The sequence below is a fragment of the Rhincodon typus genome, chromosome 17, assembly GCF_021869965.1.
Source record: "Rhincodon typus isolate 14 chromosome 17, sRhiTyp1.1, whole genome shotgun sequence".
NCBI classification, from domain to species: domain Eukaryota; kingdom Metazoa; phylum Chordata; class Chondrichthyes; order Orectolobiformes; family Rhincodontidae; genus Rhincodon; species Rhincodon typus.
Window position 1 is genome coordinate 32711951 of NC_063348.1, and position 21698 is coordinate 32733648.

General features: G+C 38.8%; 1 protein-coding gene across 1 annotated transcript in view; it reads left to right on the forward strand.

Moving 5' to 3' along the window:
• The window catches only part of LOC109913339 (phosphatidylinositol-4-phosphate 3-kinase, catalytic subunit type 2 alpha), a 75826-nt gene that overhangs the window by 14761 nt on the left and 39367 nt on the right, over positions 1-21698 (forward strand). The window contains exons 4-10 of the mRNA XM_048607336.1: positions 670-790; positions 3491-3602; positions 4655-4734; positions 4816-4879; positions 7164-7310; positions 11509-11554; positions 18519-18741. Coding sequence (XP_048463293.1) covers positions 670-790; positions 3491-3602; positions 4655-4734; positions 4816-4879; positions 7164-7310; positions 11509-11554; positions 18519-18741 — 793 coding nt within the window. The remainder of the gene's footprint in view (positions 1-669; positions 791-3490; positions 3603-4654; positions 4735-4815; positions 4880-7163; positions 7311-11508; positions 11555-18518; positions 18742-21698) is intronic.

Here is a 21698-nt window from a genome sequence, read left to right on the forward strand (position 1 = left end):
ATCGACCCTGAATGTTGAAGTAACTTTTTTCTAAAATGTCTTCTGCCTTGCTCGCTCGCTCCTCTTCACAAGTTTATTTCAATCACCTTTTCCCTGGCCGTGCATTCAGTCACCTTTTTCTAACTGTGTCCCAAAGTTGATTGATTATTAGTCTTTAGAAATAAAATGTGAAATAAATCTGGACTCTTCTGTTTTCTTTATTCCTTGATAAGTTTAAACATTTAATGTAAACAATTAAAATAAATTCCATTTCTGCTGAATGCCATTTGTTACTCTGACAAGTGTGGTTGTGATTTCTTTTATCTGCAAGATCAATGCAGCTTTGTCACATTAGTCTTCATTTATGCAAATTATTTAAGGAGACTTTCAACTTCTGCATGCCCTAGAATGTTTCGGTAGTAATAGATTTCTGGATAAAGTTATACATATTGCTGGAAGCTACACGAGTTGATTATGTCTTACTTGTTATGCACATCTGCTTTAAAAGGGAAAAGTAGCCCTAATTGTTAATTTCGTCAAAATCGTTAACTTTGAAGTCACCGAGGAGATGACCCTGCAAACCAACCTGAGTTTATTTTATTCTGTTAGTAAAAATTACTGATGTAAGTTAGGTGAAAGTGATTATTATAGGTCTTTTGTGCTAAACTTGAACTTTTTTTCATTTTACAGTGAGCTCCCATGTAGAGCTTATCATAATGCAAGCTTTGTGCTGGGCACATGATGACTTAAACAAGGTTGACATTGGCAACTACATACTGAAAGTCTGTGGACAAGAGGAAGTATTACAGAAGTAAGAGACACAAGCACATTAATGTTTCTCTAAATTATGATGTGAAATTTCAGTATTACAATAACTTTACTGAAATTATTCTTTCTAATGTAAAGTTGAAGTTGCTTAATTGGACTTGCATATTTTTTTAAAATGCCCAGTTCTGCAATTCTTTTTTTGAATGGGTGCAGCATTTTGTCTCTGTGTAGTCTACTTAGTTAGTTGTGGTCTCTGTTATATATCGTTGTCTAATTTTACGAGCATCTGTTTTGAACCGATCAAACTTCGAGGCCAATTTCAAATGGAATCCAATTTCTGTACTCCTTTTGGACTGCTTTCCTTTGATCCTGTATACTTAGAATATTTTCTGTTTTTGACACAAGGTGTACTGAAGGGTTGGGCAGGGGTCTTTTGAATGCTCTATCTACACACTTTTAACAACTATCTGTGGTAACTGACCATTAGCTGTAATATTTCAATATTTTACATGGGTGTGTAAATTAGCTTCAGCAACTTGCGTCAGCATTTGGCCTCTTTCATTTTAATTATGGAAATAGCAGGGGACTGGGTGGTTAGTACTCGGATTGAGTGCTGAAAAATATTGTCTGAACCTTAAACTGAGAATATTCATTGATTAGGAGCCAGATTCCACATGTGGTGATACAACTAATTTTGTTTTTTTTCCTCTATTAAACCATTGGCTTGAAAGCTTTGCACAAAAAGACTGCCGTCTTCTAGATCATTCCTTAAATTTTTCACAGATAGAGACATTAAAAACTTCTTCTAATGTTAGCCTAATGTTCCTCGAATCATTCCAAGTAAGTGAATTTTTTTTTAAGACAACTGAGATAACATGAGGCTAACACTGAAGACTGGGGTTCTGATTGGAAAAAAACGCCCTAGGCTTTTCAGCCATATGTTCATGACCTACTTCTGGCTGTGTGAATTTTTCCATTTTAAAAGAAAGATCCATCCAAAGCGATACTACTTGCAATGGACTGCAGTGGACTCTAAAATGGAAAATTGTAAGGAGCAGATTAGAATTTGCTTGGTTTTACTGCTGAAATAGTGAAAACGTAGTAACTTTCAGGCCAGAACACTATCTGTTTAACTTATAAACACTGAATCAACAGAGCATTTTTGATATGAACTTGCAGACATTGTTGGTCCAGCTTGCACTTTAGTGTTAAAATGTTGTCTTGCCCAAGTTCATGCCTGTTTTTCTCAGAACTGGTGTTTGAATTTCTTCAGATATAACAGTGTGGAGCTGGAGGAGCACAGCAGGCCAGGCAGCATCAGAGGAGCACGAAACGTCAACCTTCCTGCTCCTCTGATGCTGCCTGGCCTGCAGTGCTCCTCCAGCTCCACACTGTTATGTCTGACTCCAGCATCGGCAGGTCATGCTGTCTTTGAATTTCTTAGTCAGGTTTCTATCTCTGCCACGTTGCCATGGCACAGTCATATGTGACTTTGAGATGCAAACAATGTGACCGTGATAAAGTAAATAATCATCCTCCTGTTCTCCCCACTCTGTCTTTGACAGGGTATGTAACACCATCTTCCATCAGTAGTTCTTCCATCCAACTGAGTGACTCACTTGCCTGGTTTTCATTGTTTTATTATTGACCTATCTTTCCAATCAGCCATTTCAGAGATGTTATTACACACCTCTGGACTTGGATCTGGGTCTCTCAGTTCAGGGGTAGGGATAGTACCACTGTGCTATAAGAGGACCCTTTGCCTGGTTTTCATTCTTCTGATCAGTTAACAGTCTTCACCTGTTTACCCTCAACTATGTAATTGACTTAACATTAATGCCCCAGATTTGTTTACTGTTCCTTTTCCTCTTGTGAATATATATTTTACTGTACAGTACTTGAACTATCTCTTGTTTAAACGTAGATGGAGTTAGTTTTGCCCGCTAACCCTTAATTCTCATTTATCTTGGGCCAAATCCATTCTTAGTCCATTGCAAGCAGCTTTCCCCCGTTAGCTTTTCTTCCTCTAGATTGCTCCTTACCATTTTCCATAGCCAACCTTATGACTCAATGATTGCTGTCCCTTAAATAGTCTCCTCATGACACTAGATTATACTTGGCCATTACCAAGACCCAGGGCCAGCAATGGCTCCTTTTTCTTTGGACTGGAAATTCTCCTGAACTCAAGTCTTGCCTTTCTGTCTGATCATTACAGTATTACCATCCCAGTCCATGTCCAGATGATTAAAATCTGCCATTATAACTATTCCTGTAGATTCTTGATTTTCTCTTCAATTTCCTTGCAAGTATCCTCCTTTACATCTTTCCCACTCGTTGGTGGCCTTTAGCTAAATAATATAAATGCATTTTTTTTTGTTCTACAGCTCTAACCCGATTATATATTCTGTCTTGACTCCTTCGGTCTTGCATTGCCTGCCTTTCTATTTTCCTCTAGACTGGTCATCGAATTCCACTGTCCTTGCATACTCAAGATGCAGATTCATCTTCCCTAATATTTCCTTATGTAACTTGCTGTCTTTTTTTTATTTTATGGGGCCCCTGTGAAGCCCCTCGGGACTTCCTTTTATTATATTTAAAGGAGTTTTATAAAACCAGTAATTATTTTGAAGGTTGTGTATGTGCAACTATTCCTGCAGTATTATCTTCAGGGTGTAGTTAAAGACTTTTTGTAAAATGTGAAACGTAATTTTAAATGTGTGACATTTTTTCACATATATTACAGTAAACATTGCTTAGGAAGTCACGAATACATTCAGAATTGTCGCAAGTGTGATGCTGAGATCAAGCTACAATTATTAAACCGCAGTACAATGTCCAGAGCTATGTCCCGCATGGTGAGCCCAGTTTATCAGTTCACATTTTACTTCTTTGAAACACGCATTATATTACTGAACTCAAATGACCTGAATTTTTTTTTAAAATGTATTACAAATGGCCCTGGTACAAAAATGCTTGAATTTAATGAAATGGCAGTTTCAGTTCTGTTTCTAGTGGTCAATGGATTTTTGGCACTGGAAAGAAAACATACTTTAGCCTTACTAATGACCAATGCATTTCCATTTAACAACCAATGTCATGTACTCAATTTGGAGCTGAGGGATATCTTTAGGGAGAATCACTGTAGTTTCATATGGATGCACTATATCTAAAATGCATATTTTCTGCTATTAACTTTGGGTCAAAGTTTTTTTTTCTCATTCTGTACTTCACTTCAACACATTAGACCGAAAAGGTGAGGGCAAGCTAATAGCCTTTCTTTGAGGAATAAATTTTCCACAACGTTGCAAAGATTTGTTTCTTAGAATTTCAAATTAAGCCTGCACTAGTTTCCACAAATGCCATTAATTTGTGCAAAACACTTTTTTGGCCCATCCTGTTTTAAGTTTTGCAATCAAAGTACCTGTGACCTTGTGCGAATTCCACAGCAGCAAGAAACTCAAGGCAACTTGCTCTTTTTAACTTTGTAGTTTCAGTGTAACATTTATCACTTGCAGTACGCAATTCAGTCACCCCTTCGTATGCTGCTTAGTGTTTTTGTTCACGTTTTTTCACAATTGGTGCTGGCAGGACTGGGGCATGAAAATTTATCTCCTTAAAATCCAATTTTTACCTGTTTTGGGTTTTGGAGTCATTCCATTCCTTATTTCATGGCTGTTTTATTTCAGCAAGAACAGTATCCAAAGTAAATATTTGCTACTTATTTTTTTGATATGGATTACAACAGTAATTGAATTTAAATGTAAATACACAGTTTAAGTCTAACTGCAAAATTTGTCATGAACATTGCATGGAGAATATTCTGTAAATTGTCTTCATTTTTGTGGATGGAGTATAGCTAATAATTAGCAGTTTTGCTGGAAAATGATTAATGTGTTCGCACAAACAGGCAGAAGATGATGAAACACCTACAGATCTTGAGAAGTATCTTTGCCAGGTTGAAAAGCCTTTCAAAGAGGTTATTACAAGGTAAAGTATTAATTCAGTAATTAAACATCATCCACTATTTCTTTGATTGGGCTGCTCCTAATTTGTTTTCCTTTTGCCTAGGCAATCTCTTGATGAGCTTCTGGAAGTATATCATACTCGTACAAAAGCGTGTCTTCAGAGAGAAGTAAGTATTAATTTAGTATGAAGAAGGCTTTTTATCTGGAATTTTCAATTATCAAAATATGAGCGATGATGCAGATAAACTCCTAAAACAAGCTTAGGATATCCGATCTACCCAAATCTAAATTTAATTGAGGAACTAGGAAACAGTGTGATGTACTTTCTGTATATCAGATTTGAACTGTTTGCATACCTAGAACAGTGTTCTCATCACTGGCTTTGCATGAATGACCCCTGGTCTTGGACATCGGTGAAAAATGTTTATATCAATAGCCATGGAAGAGAAGGTCAGGAAGGAGTTTGGAATTAAGTTTAAATAATTGGTGTGGAACACAACGAGAGTAGTCATGGATCTTCTGTCTCCACCGTGAAGGAGTAAAGAACCATTCCTGAGATGTGCTTGATAATGCTTCAGCCTGGGCTTAATAAATGTCAAGTAAACTTTGTGCTGCCTGACTATCAATTAATCGCCATCCCCAACAAGTGATCTATTCACCTTCCCCTGATGTTCAATGGCATTTCCATCACCGAATTGTCCCAACATCATCTTTCAGAATTACAATTGACCAGAAACTAAAGTGAACCAGCAATATAAAGACTGTGTAGCTACAAAAGAATGCTAGAGGCTGGGAATCTCTGCAGTAGATTGCTACCTGAATCTCCAAGTCTGACTATCATCTAAAAGGTATCAGTCACAAATGTAGTAAAATACTCTCCAGTTGGTTCTATGGGTGCAGCTCCACCAACAGTTTAGAAGAAAAAGCTCAACACCATCCAGGACAAAGGAGTCCACCTCATGAATTCCCCCTTTCAACTCCTAACTTAAACATTCACTCTTTTTTTTTTTCCCCCTACAGTACGCTCCAAACCTACAATCTCTGCCACCTATAATAGCATGGCAGAGGAACAGGAAGAAAACCATGTGCAAGATTTTTTTGCAGCATCCTGGTTTACAGCTATTGGCCATTTTTAAGTCCTAGTTCTAGAACTCCAACCCAATTGCATCAGTGTATGTACAACGTATGGATTGGTTTTTCAAGACAGCATTTCAAAAAACACATTCTCAAGTGTAATTGGGTTTGTGCAATAAATATTGGACTTGCTAATGATGTTCACGTCAGCTTGTTACTTGAATGGCATATTGATGATATTGTAGAGGTTTCCAGTCAAGTTGTGCACGTTGGTGATCTTCAGCTTAGTAATGAAGGATTTGAGCATAATGAAACAAAGCACTATGGATATTGAACGTCTCAGAATATCTTGGAGAAACTCAGCAAGTCTGACTGCACCTGTGGAACTCCATCTGTGAATGGGCTGTAAAGAAGGGTCGCTGGACTCAACGTTGAATCTACTTTTGCTCCACGGATGCATTCAGACCAGCTGAGTTCCTCTAAGGATGCAGTAGAGTTGTGCTTAAGTTTTTATTTCAAATAATATGAGGATTTTCCAACTTCCTCCTTGCTTGTAAAGTCACTGGCAAGAATTTATTTCCAGTTGCTTTTGTCTATATCCATTATAATGATCCAAAAGTGAGACTCTGGAAGCAAAGGTGTGTCAGCCGTGACACACTTGCCTTTGAGTGATCAGGTACTGGGTTCAAGTTGCACTCTCGGTTAACCACAAAAATTGAGCTGACGCTCCAGTGTAGTACAGAAGGAAAATTCCCTTGTTAAAGGGATGAGATGTTAGACTGAAGCCAAATCTGCTTGCTCATTTTGAATGTAGCAGACCCCAAGGCTCTATTTTAAAGAAGACAGTGGAATAATCCCTGATGTCCTGACCAATCTGTGTACCTCAAGCAAAATCTGAAACCAAAAGATTATTTGGTCATTATCACTCTGCTGTTTGTGGAAGTTTGCTAAGTGCAATTCAGGCATTTCCTAAACTTAAAGCAGTGAATATACACCAAAAATAATTAATTGACTGCAAAGTATATTGAGATACTCTGGCTGTGATAAGTGCCTCATAATGCAAATCTTTTTCATCTTTATTTCTTGGATATTGTTTTGAAAAATTGTTTCAAGAAAAATTGACTTTGGGGAGTGCAGCAGATGAGTTCAGCAGCATGCTTAATGCCATGTTGGTCTTTATCAACAAGGAATATCTCCGTGCAGCTAATTTCGTGTGCCATTTCTCTGCAGAAAGTAGACGACATCTTAATTGTAACATTTTGTATGAAATTTAGAATTTGAATATTGTCTTGAATTCAAGTATATTACACACTTGTTATGTGTGGTTAGCTTCATCCAGATATGAACAATGTTTCTGTCCTGTTTAATTTTAACTAGGGAAAACAATACAAAATGGTGGAACAGATTATCCAATCTGTAAAGGATATTTGCAGTGCACTGGACGGTGCAGAGACCAAGGCTGTCACTGATGCTGTAAAGAAATTAAAACGTGCTGTTAATCTACCAAAAAGTAAAACTGTTGAGGTAAGCTTGTGGGTTTCTGTGTCAATTTCTGATCACTTGATGAAAAACTGATAACTATATTCTCCTACAATAAGTTTGTTCTTTTGGCGGATTCAGTATTTTCCTATTGGATGAAATGTTTCAAACTCATGGTTCGGATGATCTATCTCCATTGGCTTGATTTTTGTTTTCTTTTTCTTAAGTGTAAAGTAATCTTTCTGCAGGGTGCACAGATTCAGTTGAGTACGGCGATTGAACAGTGTAGCTTGCATTTCATGTACATATCTGTTTTATAAGGTGATGATTCTGAAAATGTCAATGTTGAGGCTGCACTAAACTCCAACCTATCCAAGTGGAGAATTGGGCGATGGAGTATGAGATCCTGATGGGGATGGACATGTCCTCTTTGGTTTCTGATGGGCATAACTATATAAAGTAGCAATTCAATGTAACTTGTAGCTATTAACCAGTAAACTACGTCTTGTCTAAGACAAGTGTCTCAGTTCATTTAGACTTAATAATGGTTTATCTCCCCGCTTCAGTAACTAATGGTCCAAAGGATAAAGAAACTTGGCTGAACTTAGAACAGCTTTAATTATCGTATTAGCATAATGCTTCATCGTATCAAGTAAGGTAGAAAATGTTCTATAGTCAGGAGACCATACTGGTTTTGCTCCCCCAAAAAAGAATCAGCATTTAATTTTGTTCATGCTGAGATTCCAAATGATTGTCCATAATTATTCTTTAATTGCTGAACTTTTGTTCAATACAACTTCAACAAAGCCTATTTTTCAGTGACTGCTGCTGTGTCACTCAGGGTGGACTATTATATTTTAATCTTGATCTTTTTCCAGCCATGGAATATAATTTTTGGCTAGTGATCCCTTTCTTGGTAGTCACGTGATGCACATTACTGGTTGACCTTAAAAATCAATCTCTGTCCTTTTCGTGTGGAGCAATTCCACTCCAGTGTTAATCTTGAACAATCAGTAAATGAGGCCTTAAAATTTCAGTGCCATGATACATAGAAAAGTGCTTAAAATGGTGTTGCTGGACTAGCATCAACTGAGCAGCAATATTTGATGATATCTGAAGATTGTGGCATTTTGAAGCAGTCAGGATTGCGATTGGATTTGCAGTTTGAGCAAAGTTGAGATTTTTCAGCAGCTTTGAAAGTATCCCAACGATATTATTAGTACAAACACTTCCCTGAGCAGGAAAGTGTTTTCAGTCTAAGTAAAATACAGATATTGCAATGAAACAATCCAGTCGCAATGAATATATTTTAGAACTTGGCTTGCCCAACATATGGTCTGGGGGAGGCCAGAATTCAGCTTGTCAAGCCTCTCCATGGCATGCAAACGTTGTGTTTCAAATATAGGTAAAGTCACACACTAGGCCATTTCTGCTCCTTTTGTTTACTGCTGAGGGACTCCTCAGTGAGTTTGTGATTGGTTGAGTAGCAGGCATTTTAAAGTGAGTTACTTTTTTGTTTGTTTGCTTTCATGGCTAAGATTTGTTCTCTCTCTCTACTTATGGCCATGGGCTCTGTTGTTCTACTAAGCAGCAGGCCTGCTGAAAGGTTACTGAGGTCAAATTTGTGGAAGGGATCACAGAGGCCAGAAGGAACCAGAATTAGGGCAACAGCACTTGCCTAGTCGGGACAAGGTGGAAGTGAGGCAGTTTGTCTTGATCCCTTTAGCCATTCAAATTCTTCCCCCACAGTAAATTATGAAGGGTGTGAATGTGGAACTGAGATGACCTGGTTTTGTGCTCCTTCCCCCTCCCTGCAAAAGCAGGCCAGGAAAAAAAGGAAAGGTCAAACTGAAGGGCAACTGCTTCTGACCCCCACTTTCTTATAGGCATTCTGACAAGGCAAGCTCAGTGTGTGCACCACCAGAGACGAATGCAAGATTGGTGTTTGTTAGTTAAAGCCAACTCTTTCGTTCAGCCTCATTCCCCATCTCCTTGCCTGGTGATCAGGGTATGAGACCTAGTTTGTCTCTCCAACTCCACTTCTTAAGCAATGAGGCAAGAATAAAAATGATTGGTAACCCTAGTTTACAAAATGATGGAAGACATCTATTAATCTACCATTCTCATTTATTACTCCACATAAGACATCCCCTCAGCCTCTAGCTGGAGAAGGCAAAGATTTATGCTGCAAGGAAGCCAATCAAGCTTCACGTAAATCCTGTTCAGCCTTGAAAACAGTCATTTCTAATTTAATTAGTAACAAGAAGTTGTGAATCTCTCTTCCATTTAACTTTGTCAATCACATTATTTTCTGAAGCTGGTCTTTTTTTTAAAGTTTGACAATCTAAAGTGATGTCCCTTCATCAAAAGATGAGTAATTTGGACAATTTATACACTTGTATACTATTTATGCTTGAAAATAAAATTTTTTAACCCAACAAATCATTATCCAAACTGATAGCTTAACGTAAAATTGGACAGAGCACTATCAAGAGTTGGAGTAGGTTACCAGAGGTGACAATTGAAACAGATGTTATAATCGGCTTGAAAAAAGGGGTTTATTTCTGGAAGTTAAGATTGAGTGAGTGACATAGCTTTTATGGATATTTCGAAACATTGCTTCTTGTATAATCTTGAGCTATATTTTTATTCCTTGCACAATCACCAGCACAACAACAGGAGCTTATACTACTTTAACACCACTCAACCTCTAACGATTTGCATTGCTTCCTACTCAGTTCTGTTTGGTGCTGACTTCTGACCTGCATCCTCTCTAAACTTTTTCCTTATTATCTGCCGCAAACTAAATCCTGCACTGCTCACTATCTTTGTCCTTGCAGCATGATCTGGCTTCCAGTCCCCAACGCCATGGAATTTAAAATTCGTCCTTGAGTTTTACAATCTATCATATCCTTGCTGTGCCTTATCAGTTATCCCCTCCATCACTATATCCTCATTTGTCTCATTACTGTACACACTTTTTTTGCCTCCTCAACCTTCCATCAGTTATGCTGCGTTTCTCACCAACTGTTTTAATTATGTTAAATTTTCCACACAACTGGTTTTGTTTTGGACATAGTCTCACGACTCAGCAAAAATGATCACTGTCATGTTTTGTCCCCCTTGAGATTCCCCTTGATCTTGCTAGACAAATTTATTCAATGTTCAAAGGCAGATGATTGCTGTTCTTTTTAATGAAGCAAACTGTAGTTCTGCTGACAAGTGCTGCACTTTTAATTCCAAATGATAAGTGGTTATGAATAAAATTACCGAAGTGTTACCTGCCCTTTTTCCTGGAATTGTTTTCTTTTAGCTTCCACCGTTCATGCTTTGTGGAGCTGGTGCCCCTTTTTTCTTTGAACTTGATATTGGCTTCTAGCTTCACTGTGTTCAGAACATGTTTCATGGGAAAAAATCTATATTAATCTAGCTCTTTGCAGATATTAGATATAAGCTTTATGCCTATTAACAATTTGCTGCAATTACCAAGTCTCCTGGGGACAATTGGACAGTGTTTAAAATCCTTCTGAATGCATTAGACGTCAGCAAGAGATATCACAAGTAAAGTGAAATGGTTGTCATTTCAAAAAAAATCAAACTTTAAATGCACTATCTGCAAAGCATTTGAAACATGGTTTCCATATATCGATTTCTGCTATTCACCTGGGTTTTTGCTGCTTGGGGGAATTCAGTTTTGCAAATCTTCACCTACTGTTAAGCATTACAAACTTCAGTTGTCTTTTAGTCTAATGAGTAAAAGCATGGTAACAATGAGTCATAAAGAGCTGAAGGCCTTAGGTTTCCTATTATTCTGACCTAATAGTTTTTCTCTTTCACTCATGGCTGAGCCTTCAGTCCTAAAGGCTATCTCCCAAAGCTACCAAATTTTCTGCTGCCTTCCCTGATCGCTCATTGCCATCTTAAAACTCCTACCTTCAGCCATTTCCCTGATTTCCTACTATCTTTTTCAGTTCAATCCTGAATTGTGGAGTCTATCTCCTTTTTAAAAGGAGTTGTATAAATGCAAGTTGTACCAAATTGAGTTCTTACTGTCAGATATTTTTAGGTTGAATGGAATGCCATTTTTAATGACTAAACTAAGTTTTCTTGTTTGAAATGGGGAAAATCATTGTGCCATAACATGTATTACGCTTTGTTTCTGCATGTGATTTCACATCTTGACAAAAAGATCTATTTCATCCTAAATTTTGAAGCCAATTCTAATTTGTTCTTGTATTCACAGGTCAAATCAAAAGATAACATTGATTCATCTGATGGTGCAAAGAATGGTATGTTATCAAGCAAAAAATGTTTATTTATCTATGAATTGATTGTAAACATTTCAAAATTGTGAACTGATTTGAATGTCACAGCTGCTGAGTTGCTGAAGAGACAGGCATAATTGGTTTTTGTCTTGATCCTCCCCATTCCAAAAAAAAACTCTGTATTGGCTTAGTTTTAACTCTTCTGAACCATTTCAATATAATGACAAAGACAATATTTCAAAGCTTTTATTAATCACTGGGTCTTAGCTGGAGTATTGTGGCCACACTTACTTCTGGCACCACGCTTTAGAAAGCGGCTTGGATCCTTCACCGACATTGGAGAGAACCAAAAGAGATTTACCACAATTACACCAGGCATGAGGAACTACAGAGATGCTGAGTTGGGCTGTCCTTCTTAATGAAGAAAAGATTAAGCAGCAAATGGAATTTAATTGAGTGTCAGGTGATACACTTCCTTAGCAAGGCAATACATTGGATCAGAGGGCCCTTGGTGCTTTTGCCCACTAGTCCCTTCTGGCAGCAGGGCAGGTAGATAGTGGTTAAAAAGGCATCTGGGATACTTGCCTTCATAAGCCAAGGCGTAGATTATAAGAGCAGGGATCCGATGCTGGAACTGCCTGACATGTTAGTTAGTCTATGGTGAGAATGTTGTGTGCAGTTCCGGAATCCATTTTGTAGGAGGGATTTGATTGTGCTGGAGAGGAACCAGAGGAGCTTTATCAGAATGTTGCCTGGACTGGAGAGTTTTAGTTAAGAAAGATTTGAATAGAAGAGTTTTTTTTTCCCCTTAGAGTAGTGGACATGAAGGGGATGTAATGATTTAAGATGTTTAAAATTGAGAGGTGTAGACAGGGGAAAAAAAAACTGCTCCCTTGGTGGCGAGGTCTGTGGCCAGAGAAATACATTTAAGGCAAGAGGCAGGAGGTTTAGAGGGGATGTGAGGAAAAACCTTTTTTACACCCAGAATGTGATGTGAATCTGCAACTCACTGCGTCTAAATGTAGCCTCATGACATTTTAAGTGGTATTCAGTTGTATATCTTGGCATCACAAATGTACAAGGCTATGGGCCAAGTGCCGAAAGATGGGATTAGAATAGTTAGGTGGTGGTTTGCATCTGTCATAGACTGTATGGGCTGAAGGGCCTTTATCTGTGCTGTAGATCTGACTCTGACATTTAAAGATAGTATTCCAGATGAAGGTATTTTGATCAACTAGATGGCTGACAGTGAATAGCATTTGTAACCAGAAGAGAAATTGAAGACGATAGCCCAGCAGTGAGATGAGAATCTGTTTACAGTGAAGCAAATCCAATAACAATGTTTAAGAGTTGAATATATGTACGTTGGAAAAGGAAACCCATGGGAGGGGGAGAACAGGGGCATTATGCTTAACTGTTTTAAAAAGCTAATACAAGTGTGATTGTCTTCTCTGGGGTATATGATTCTATGAATTTAGTGACTTATGAATATTCAGTTAGGGGGAAAAATGTTGTGCTGACACACAACATGAGAAGTTTAGTTTGCAAGGCAATGTTCATGTCTCTGTTCAGTTGTGTTGTTTTTATATGCAATTTCCTCAAAAGTGCAAACTGTACAAAACAAAAATCTTATGCATGATTATGTTCAACATGCAAAATTCTTGCACAAATTTAAAAAATATTGCTCCAGAAACCTGACCTGCTATTAAACATAAGAATTAATTTCCAGTTTCTAGCTAGCCAGATTATGACTAAAGCAGACTTTGAATCAACAATGCTTTGTATTTGCATGCATTAGAATAAGACCCCCTAGAACAAAAAGCATGATTATTTTCCTGTGTTAAATGAGCAAACCTGGTGTTGATATATTGCTTCAGTATTGGAGAATGCAAGTGGGATGAAATCTACCATATCATATACTTTTACAAGTTTGCATTTAAGTTTTCTTCACTGGTTTTAAACGCTGAGCTGAATGGCTTCTCTGAACATACTGAAATGGAGTATCTTAAGAGGGTCTTTTAAAAGCAATGACTATAACTTGTTTCCTTCCAATATAATTGGAACGTTGTCATTCTAAACGTGTCTATTTAAATAAGTTTGTGACTCAGGCTCTCTGAAGACCAAAAATTATGCTTTGTGAAGCCAGTGAATGCTGATTGCAGTTGTAACTCTCAGACTAAAGGCTCTTGGAGGAATTCCAACTTGCAGAGTAAATTGTATGTTTGCTAGTAAATATGGGTTCCTGACATGACATTCTGTAAGTTGCTTCATTGCAATTTATGAAATCATGAGTAGCTTTTAATTTCTATGTTTCTGTATATTGAAATCTATCTCGCTACATTTTCATCACATACCAGAGATAGTTGGATGTCTGTTTCATATTTAGATGTCTGTTTTTTTAATTATTGGTGAAGTGAGTTGTTTAGCAAGTAATTGAAACCAATGTTCAATATTGCACAGAATAATGTATGCCAGATTTTCCAGTTGTAATGACAGTGAAACTGTCAGTATTCACCACCATCAGAGCAGTGAAATTGACTGTTCCAGGAGCCAGCATGTGCGCAAAATAACACTGAAATCAAAATGCTTCAGTCTGCTATTATATAGACTGCCAGACTGCAATCAGTTGGAAATCACTGAAATGGCAAGTTTTTTCCACTCTTATGCCCTTTAGTCTTGCTGTGAAAACACTTGAGAAAGTTGCATCTTGTGAGCTGAGGCATTACTGTTTGTAAATGTGCTGACTTCATAATTAATGCCAATCACCCCTACTGGCCTTAATAGAGCTCATTTTATATTTGTGGAATATCAAAATTCTTCATTTATAATGATAAACTTAAATGAATATTAATTACTTTTACCATTACTGCTGTCATGTCTATATTGTCAGTCCATTTACGCTTTGGGACACTAACACATTTGCCAACAACAGTTATTAAATAGCAAGTCAAACTTAATTGATTCATGACTTTTATATCTTGTTATTTTTCTGTACTTTGGCTTGCTATAAATTTCCACCAATTCCCTATTTTGAGGGTGGAAAATAGTGTACTGAACTTGTAAATGGTGTTTGCTTGAATTTTATATAGTTGAAGTAGGATTAAAGTAAACAATGTCTATCTTTACAGTCCAGTTTTCATATTGATTTGATTTTCAGTTTTTAGATTGCGACATTGCGAATGTTACGTTATATTTATCCTTCAGCTCAACCCAAAATGTAGTGTTTTATGCTCTTTGCTTTGATCACAGAATGAATACTGGTGGAATTCGAAATCTTGAGTGCTTTATTTACAGTGTTGACAATAAACAGTCAAATCTGCATGCCTTTTACTATAGGTGTGCCTGTGTTGTGGTAGGATTTCCTTAGTCAGTTTTGATCCTGTTCTAACTGAAACAATAATTGGTGCGTACCTTTTTTAATATGCTTATCTACTTTTACCAGATTTACAATTTAACAACCAAGTGCCTTACACCCATTTGTATTTTGTGCAAGAAACAAAAAGCCCAAGTCCTTTTTTTTTTCTAAATAAATTGTTTACCCTCCAGAACAGAAGTGGACTACTTCTGATCAGTAAATCTTATATTTGTGTTCTTTCCCCCCTGGAAGTTGCCTTGTGAAGGTGAGTGGTATTGCTTTGGGGAATTGATCCTCCAATTTTATCATCTGTTGTAAACATCCAAAGGCTCATGGATCAGGCTAAGCATCAGTTAGATGCAGAATGAGGCTTCCTTTATTTTGATGGCCTATTTCCTTGATCATTCAGTGATGATACACATTCTCAATGAGATCACTGTGTCCTTAAAGTGAAGTGGACTTCGAGAATGGGGCTTTTGTGGGTTGAACTGTTCATAACTACTTCACCCATGAAATCCTGAATTGAGCTTACAACCCTGCATTTTCCATTGCAAAAACCTATGCCTCAATCTACTATTAAAACACACAATTGTTCTGTATCCTATCTAAAGCTGTCTTCATAGGTGTTCTATCTTCTAAACTTGTCTAAAAGTTCACCAACTAATGTAACATGGCAAATCTAACCCTTCAATCAGTGTGGGCTCATAGACAGCCCACCCCCACATTATGTTCTCTTAAATTGTCATCCTTATGATCTAATTCCTCCCCCCCTCTCCTATTACAACCCATCCTTGCCAAAACTCACAGTTGTTCTTGTGCATTTATCTCCCTTTGTGCTACCGTTAATGATTATACCTTTAAATTGTAGGGCATGTGTGACTCAAATTCCATCCATTACACCCTTCAGACTTTCCTCCTCCATGAAACTATTGTAATTTGCCTCTGATCAAGCTTTTTGTCAACCCTCTGAACCATCATTACCTTTTCTCCTTTGACACTTCAATATGTCAGAGATTTATGAAGAACCTCAGTACGTTTTATTAGTGATAAATACAAGTTGGTGGCAACTTGGGTGGTTTTTCTGCACATCAGGGGGAGAAAAACTGTTTCAAGTCCCTACTATCTGCTGCGGAAGTTTAATTCTGCTATCCTGACAGCAGTTTACATCCCATCCCAAATGGAAACGAACAGTACACTCTATCAAGTATATATGGCTACAAATAGCCTTGAGATGGAATACCCCAAGGTCTTGTTCATTGTAGCTGTTGACTTCAACCAGGCTAACCTCAAATGTGCTACTAGGATACCACCAACGTGGCTGTTGTCCCAGCAGAGACCTAAGCACCCTTGACCATTGCTACACAACCATCAAACACACCTTCAATCTATTCCCCGCCCACATTGTAGTAAATCAGACCATCAGGCTGTGCTCGTTCTCTCTGCTTAGAAGCAGAAACTGAAGCATGTGGATCCGGTACAGGATGCAGTACAATACTGGACTGAGGTAACAGATGAGCTCCTATCTGACTGCTTGGAGCCGGTAGACTGGTCCACATTAAAGAACTCAGCGGCCAAACTAAATGAATATGCTACGACCATCACAAAAGTCAGCAATACATGTGTAGAGGACTGCATGCCAAAGGAATTAATCCCAGTCTTTCCCAACCAGAAGCAATGGATGAACCAGAAGATCTGCTCCCTACTGAAGCTCAGGTCTGACATGTTTAAATCGGGTGACCCTGACCTGTACAGAAAATCTCGGTACAATTTTTGCGAAGACATCAGGGATGTTAAGACACAGTACCAGACTAAACTAGCCCCAGATGGACAGCACAGATATGTTAACTGTAGCAAGGCTTATACGATATAACAGGCTACAAAGCGAAGGCAAGTAGAATCGTCGACAACAATGCATCCCTTCCCAGTGAGCTGAATGCATTCTATGCTCATTTTGAACAGAAGGTCAGTTAAATGATGTCACTTGCCCTGACAGCCTCAGGTGCGCCTGTACCTGTGGTCACCGCTACAGGCATCAGATCGGCCACCTTGAGGGTGAACCCACAGCAAGTGACTGGTCTGGATGAAGTTCCTGGCTGTGCACTCCAATCCTGCGTGGGCCAGCTGGCTGGAGTATTTTTGAGATTGTTAGCCTTGCCTTACTGCAACGTGAGGTTCCCACCTGTTTCAAGAAGGTCATGACCATGCTGGTGCCAAAAAAAAAATCAGGCAACAAGTCTTAAAGACTACCGCCCAGTGGCTCTGACATCCGTCATTATGAAGTGCTTCAAGAGGTTAGTAATGACACGCATCAACTCCAGCATTCCATATTGCCTTGATCAACTAGAATTTGCCTACCATCAAAATAGGTCCGCAGCAGACGCCATCTCCCTGGCCCCTACACCCATCCTCGCACCATCTGGATAACAAGGGCACCTACATCATACTCTTTTTTTTTTTTTATTGATTTTAGCTCTGCTTCAACACCGTAATTCCAATAAAACTCATCTCCAAACTCCGGCACCTAGGATTCTGCAACTGGACCCTCTACTTTCTGATCACCAGACCACAGACAGCTTTAGTGGCATGGTCTAAAGATGACAATCTCTCGCTCGCTCGCTCCATGTCAGCAAAATTAAGGAGCTGGCCATTGCCTTTCAGAAGCAGAGTGTATGGCATACCCTTGTCTGTATCAATGATGCTGAGGTGGTCAAGAGCTTCAGGTTCTGAGAAGTAAAGATCACCAACTATCTAACCTGGTCCATTCACATCGACGCTACCGTCAAGAAAGCTCACCAACACCTCTACTTCCTTGGAAGGCTAAGGAAATTCAGCATGTCCACAATGACTCTTGCCAGTTTTTACAGATGCACCAGAGAAAGCATCCTATCCAGCTACATCACAGCATTGTATGGCATCTGCTCTGCCCAAGACTGCAAGAAATTAGAGTTGTGAACACCGCCCAGTCTATCGTGCAAACCAACCTTCCTTCTGTTAACTCCGTCTACATTCCTGCTGCCTTGTCAAAGCAGCCAACATAATCAAAGACCCCTCCCACCCTGGTTATACTCCTCCTTCCACCCTGTTCATCAGGCAGAAGGTACAAAAATGTGAAAACACGTACCAACTGATTTAAGAACAGCAGCTTCTTTCCCACTGTTTATCAGACTTTTGAATGGACCTATCACATATTAGGGTTGATCTTTCTCTGCACCTTCTGTGTAGCTGTAACACTGTATTCTGCATTGTGTTCTATTACTCTGATGTATTGTGTAAGGTATGATTTTGTCTGATTAGCAAAACAATACTTTTCACTATCTTGGTACATGTGACAATAATAAATCAAATAGAGTGTGATTTATAAAATTCAAGAAAATGAGCACTTTTATTTCGTACTTGAATGACAAAAAATAGATTTGCTGGAGTCCCAGAGGGCAGGCACCCTTCCTGTACGTCAAATGGACTTTCATACTTTGTGTTAACACTTATTTGAGCTATGCAGAGACTTATTTCTCGATCTAGCAAATGATGAACAATTCATTGCTGTGGGATAAAAGGATATCAAACTTTGTGGAAAATCCAAACTAGGGCAGGTTTTTCTTGACAAGTACTGAGCAACATTTGTTCTTATTGCAGGGTCTTCTCTTGCAGTAAGTCCTGTGAATGCAAGCATCCATGCCCTAACAGTTGCTCTCTACGATCTGCTACAACTGTACCTGAGTTCTTTTAGCAGAAACACAAATGCAACTGGGAGTCTGCCACAAAATACAAAATGTACAAAGGAAGCACGGACCACGACAGAACACCTGCAGTTCACACTATTTGCAGCTCATAGAATTCCAGGAGCATGGGTCAGCAGGTGCGTATTGAGGAAAATTCTGTGCTACATTGGTTTTTTCAGAAAGTATTCTGGTCTTGACATAAAGCTCATGGGTGAAATGCTTTTTTTGGGGGGAAAGAAAAGAGGTGAGTTGTAAATGGGTCACTGCTCTGTGTATTCTGGTTTAATATAGGAATCTTGACCTAGATTTTGAAATCTCTGCTGTATAATGCCTGCCAAAGAATCTATGACTTGAAAATCTGGAGCCAAAAAAAGTCAAGCGCTTTGGGTGTAATGTTGGAATTTAAAGTATTACCCATTTGTGCTCCGAAATAGATTTTACCTTCCCAGCTTCTGCTTAGCATCTTCTTTTAACTTGTGTAGGGGAACTGTAATGTTAAATGAGATGCATTTTATACTTAACTGGAAGGGCTATTTAGCTTCCATACTTTTTTAAAAATTAAGAGTTACACCATTTTAAAACAGGCTAGCTTTAATAATGCGTTATGTTCTAATACATGTTTTTACTTTAAACAGCCTTGCAGTATATTTTTTTTTTTACCTCCTTTAATTTTCCACCAAGCCCTACAGCCAGGATAGTGATTGTAATGTCGTGCATGTTTCAAGTCCACTTTCACCATACCAAAAACAAAACACTGGCAGTGCTGGAAAACTGAAATAAAAATAAAAAACACTGGCAAAACAGCAACAGATCTGGCAATACCTGTGACGAGCTGATCTTTCAGGCTGATGACTTCTTCATCAAACATTACCTCCAGTCTTTTCACCCTTTTTTTTTGTGGTTGGCAATAACCAGTCAAGTGTCATCCAGTTTCTTGTCCCAGATGTTGCAAGATGCTTTAGTCTTTAATTTGTGCTTCATCGCTTAACAGTGCTTGCTCTTTAAGTCAAAGATTCAGTGAAGTAGGATTTGAATATAAACCACTCATGGAACTGCATATTAATCTGCCATTGCTCAGACTAACCATGGCCATTTTCTTCAATTTAATACTTATTTTATCCCCCTATTGGGTTTCTAAACTACTTTAAAATGTAAATTTAAGTCTTGTTATCTTCTTGGTCATTTTGTAGTTCATATGTGGATGCTTAAGTTTCTTCCCCTCTCTTCCTCTTGGTGTAGATAATTAGATTAATGCATCTCATTGTGACAATCAGAGATCATTGTATTTGTATGTGATACTGACTCTGTGTCCTGTAATGCACCTTGCTACATATTTTACTTGGGTTTATGTAAAACCTTTAACAAAACCAGTTACTAGTGTCTGATTGTTAGTGGAATTTCCAACCTTGCCATTTAAAATTAACAAAAACAAATCCTGTGAAAAGAAGTTTGCACATTCTCCCTGTGTCTGCGTATGTTATTACTGAGTGCTCCGGTTTTCTCCCACAATCCAAAGTTATGCAGGCTTAGGTGGATTAGCCATGGGAAATGCAGGGTTATAGGATAGGGTATGGAGGTAGGTCTGAGTGGGATGCCCTTCAGAAGGTTAGTATTGACTTGATGAGCTGAATGACCTGCATCCACGCTGCAGGGATGCTATGATTTAGAAGTCTCTTCCATCAGTAATTTAAAAAAAAAAGTGGAGAAGTCAATTCTCCCTGATGCTGAATTGGCATCAATATCTGTATTCCATATTACAGGAAATTATAATTTGGTTGTTTTATAGAATAGAACAGTACAGCACAGTACAGGCCCTTCGGCCCACGACATTGTGCTGAACTTTTACCCTAAACCTAAGGTCTATTTAACCTCCACCCCTACCTTATACTATCGTCCATATGCCTGTCTAATAGCCGCTTAAATGCCTGTAATGAGGCCAACTCCACTACCCTCTCCACGACAATGCATTCCATGCCACTACCACTCTGAGTAAAGAACCTACCTCTGACGTCTCCCCTATATCTACCTCCACTCACTTTAAAACTATGCCCCCTCGTAATAGCTACCTCCACCCTAGGAAAAAGTCTCTGGCTGTCCACCTCTATCAATTCACCTCTCATCCTTCATCGTTGTAAAGAGAAAAGCCCTATCGCTCTCAACCTTTCCTCGTAAGACCTTCCCTCCATTCCAGGCAACATCCTGGTAAATGTCCTCTGCACCTTTTCCAATGCTTCCACATCTTTCCTGTAATGAGGCGACCAGAACTGGACACAATACTCCAGATGTGGCTGAACCAGGGTTTTGTATAGCTGGAGCATAAGTTCACGGCTCTTGAACTCAATCCCTCTATTAATGAAAGCTAACTCACCATATGCCACCTTAACAACTCTATCCACCTGGATGGCAGCTTTCAGGGAACTGTGGACATGAACCCCAAGATTCCTCTGCTCCTCCACACTGCCAAGAATCTTTCCGTTAACCGTGTATTCTGCTTTCAAGTTTTTCCTTCCAAAATGAATCCCCTCACACTTTTCAGGGTTAAACTCCATCTGCCACTTCTCAGCCCAGCTCTGCATCCTATCACTGCCCCTTTGTAACCTAGAACAGCCCTCTGCACTGTCCACAACGCAACCCACCTTCGTACCGTCTGTGAACTTACTAATCCACCCTTCCACTCCTTCATCCAAATCATTTTCAAAAATCACAAATAGAAGAGGACCCAGAACAGTTCCTTGTGGTACACCACTCATAACTGAGCACCATGCTGAATATTTTCAGTCCACTACCACCCTTTGTCTTCTAAGGGTCAGCCAATTCTGAATCCAATCTGCCACATTTCCCCCTATCCCATGCCTCCTTACCTTCTGCATGAGCCTACCATGGAGAACCTTTATCAAACACCTTACTTAAATCCATGTATACCACATCCACTGCTCTACCTTCACCCACGTGTTTGGTCACCTCTTCAAAGAATTCAATAAGATTTGTGAGGCATGATCTACCCCTCAAATCTGTGCTGACTATCATGAATCAAACTGTGCCTATCCAAGTGATCATAAATCCTATCTCTCAGCCCTTTCCAATAATTTGCCCA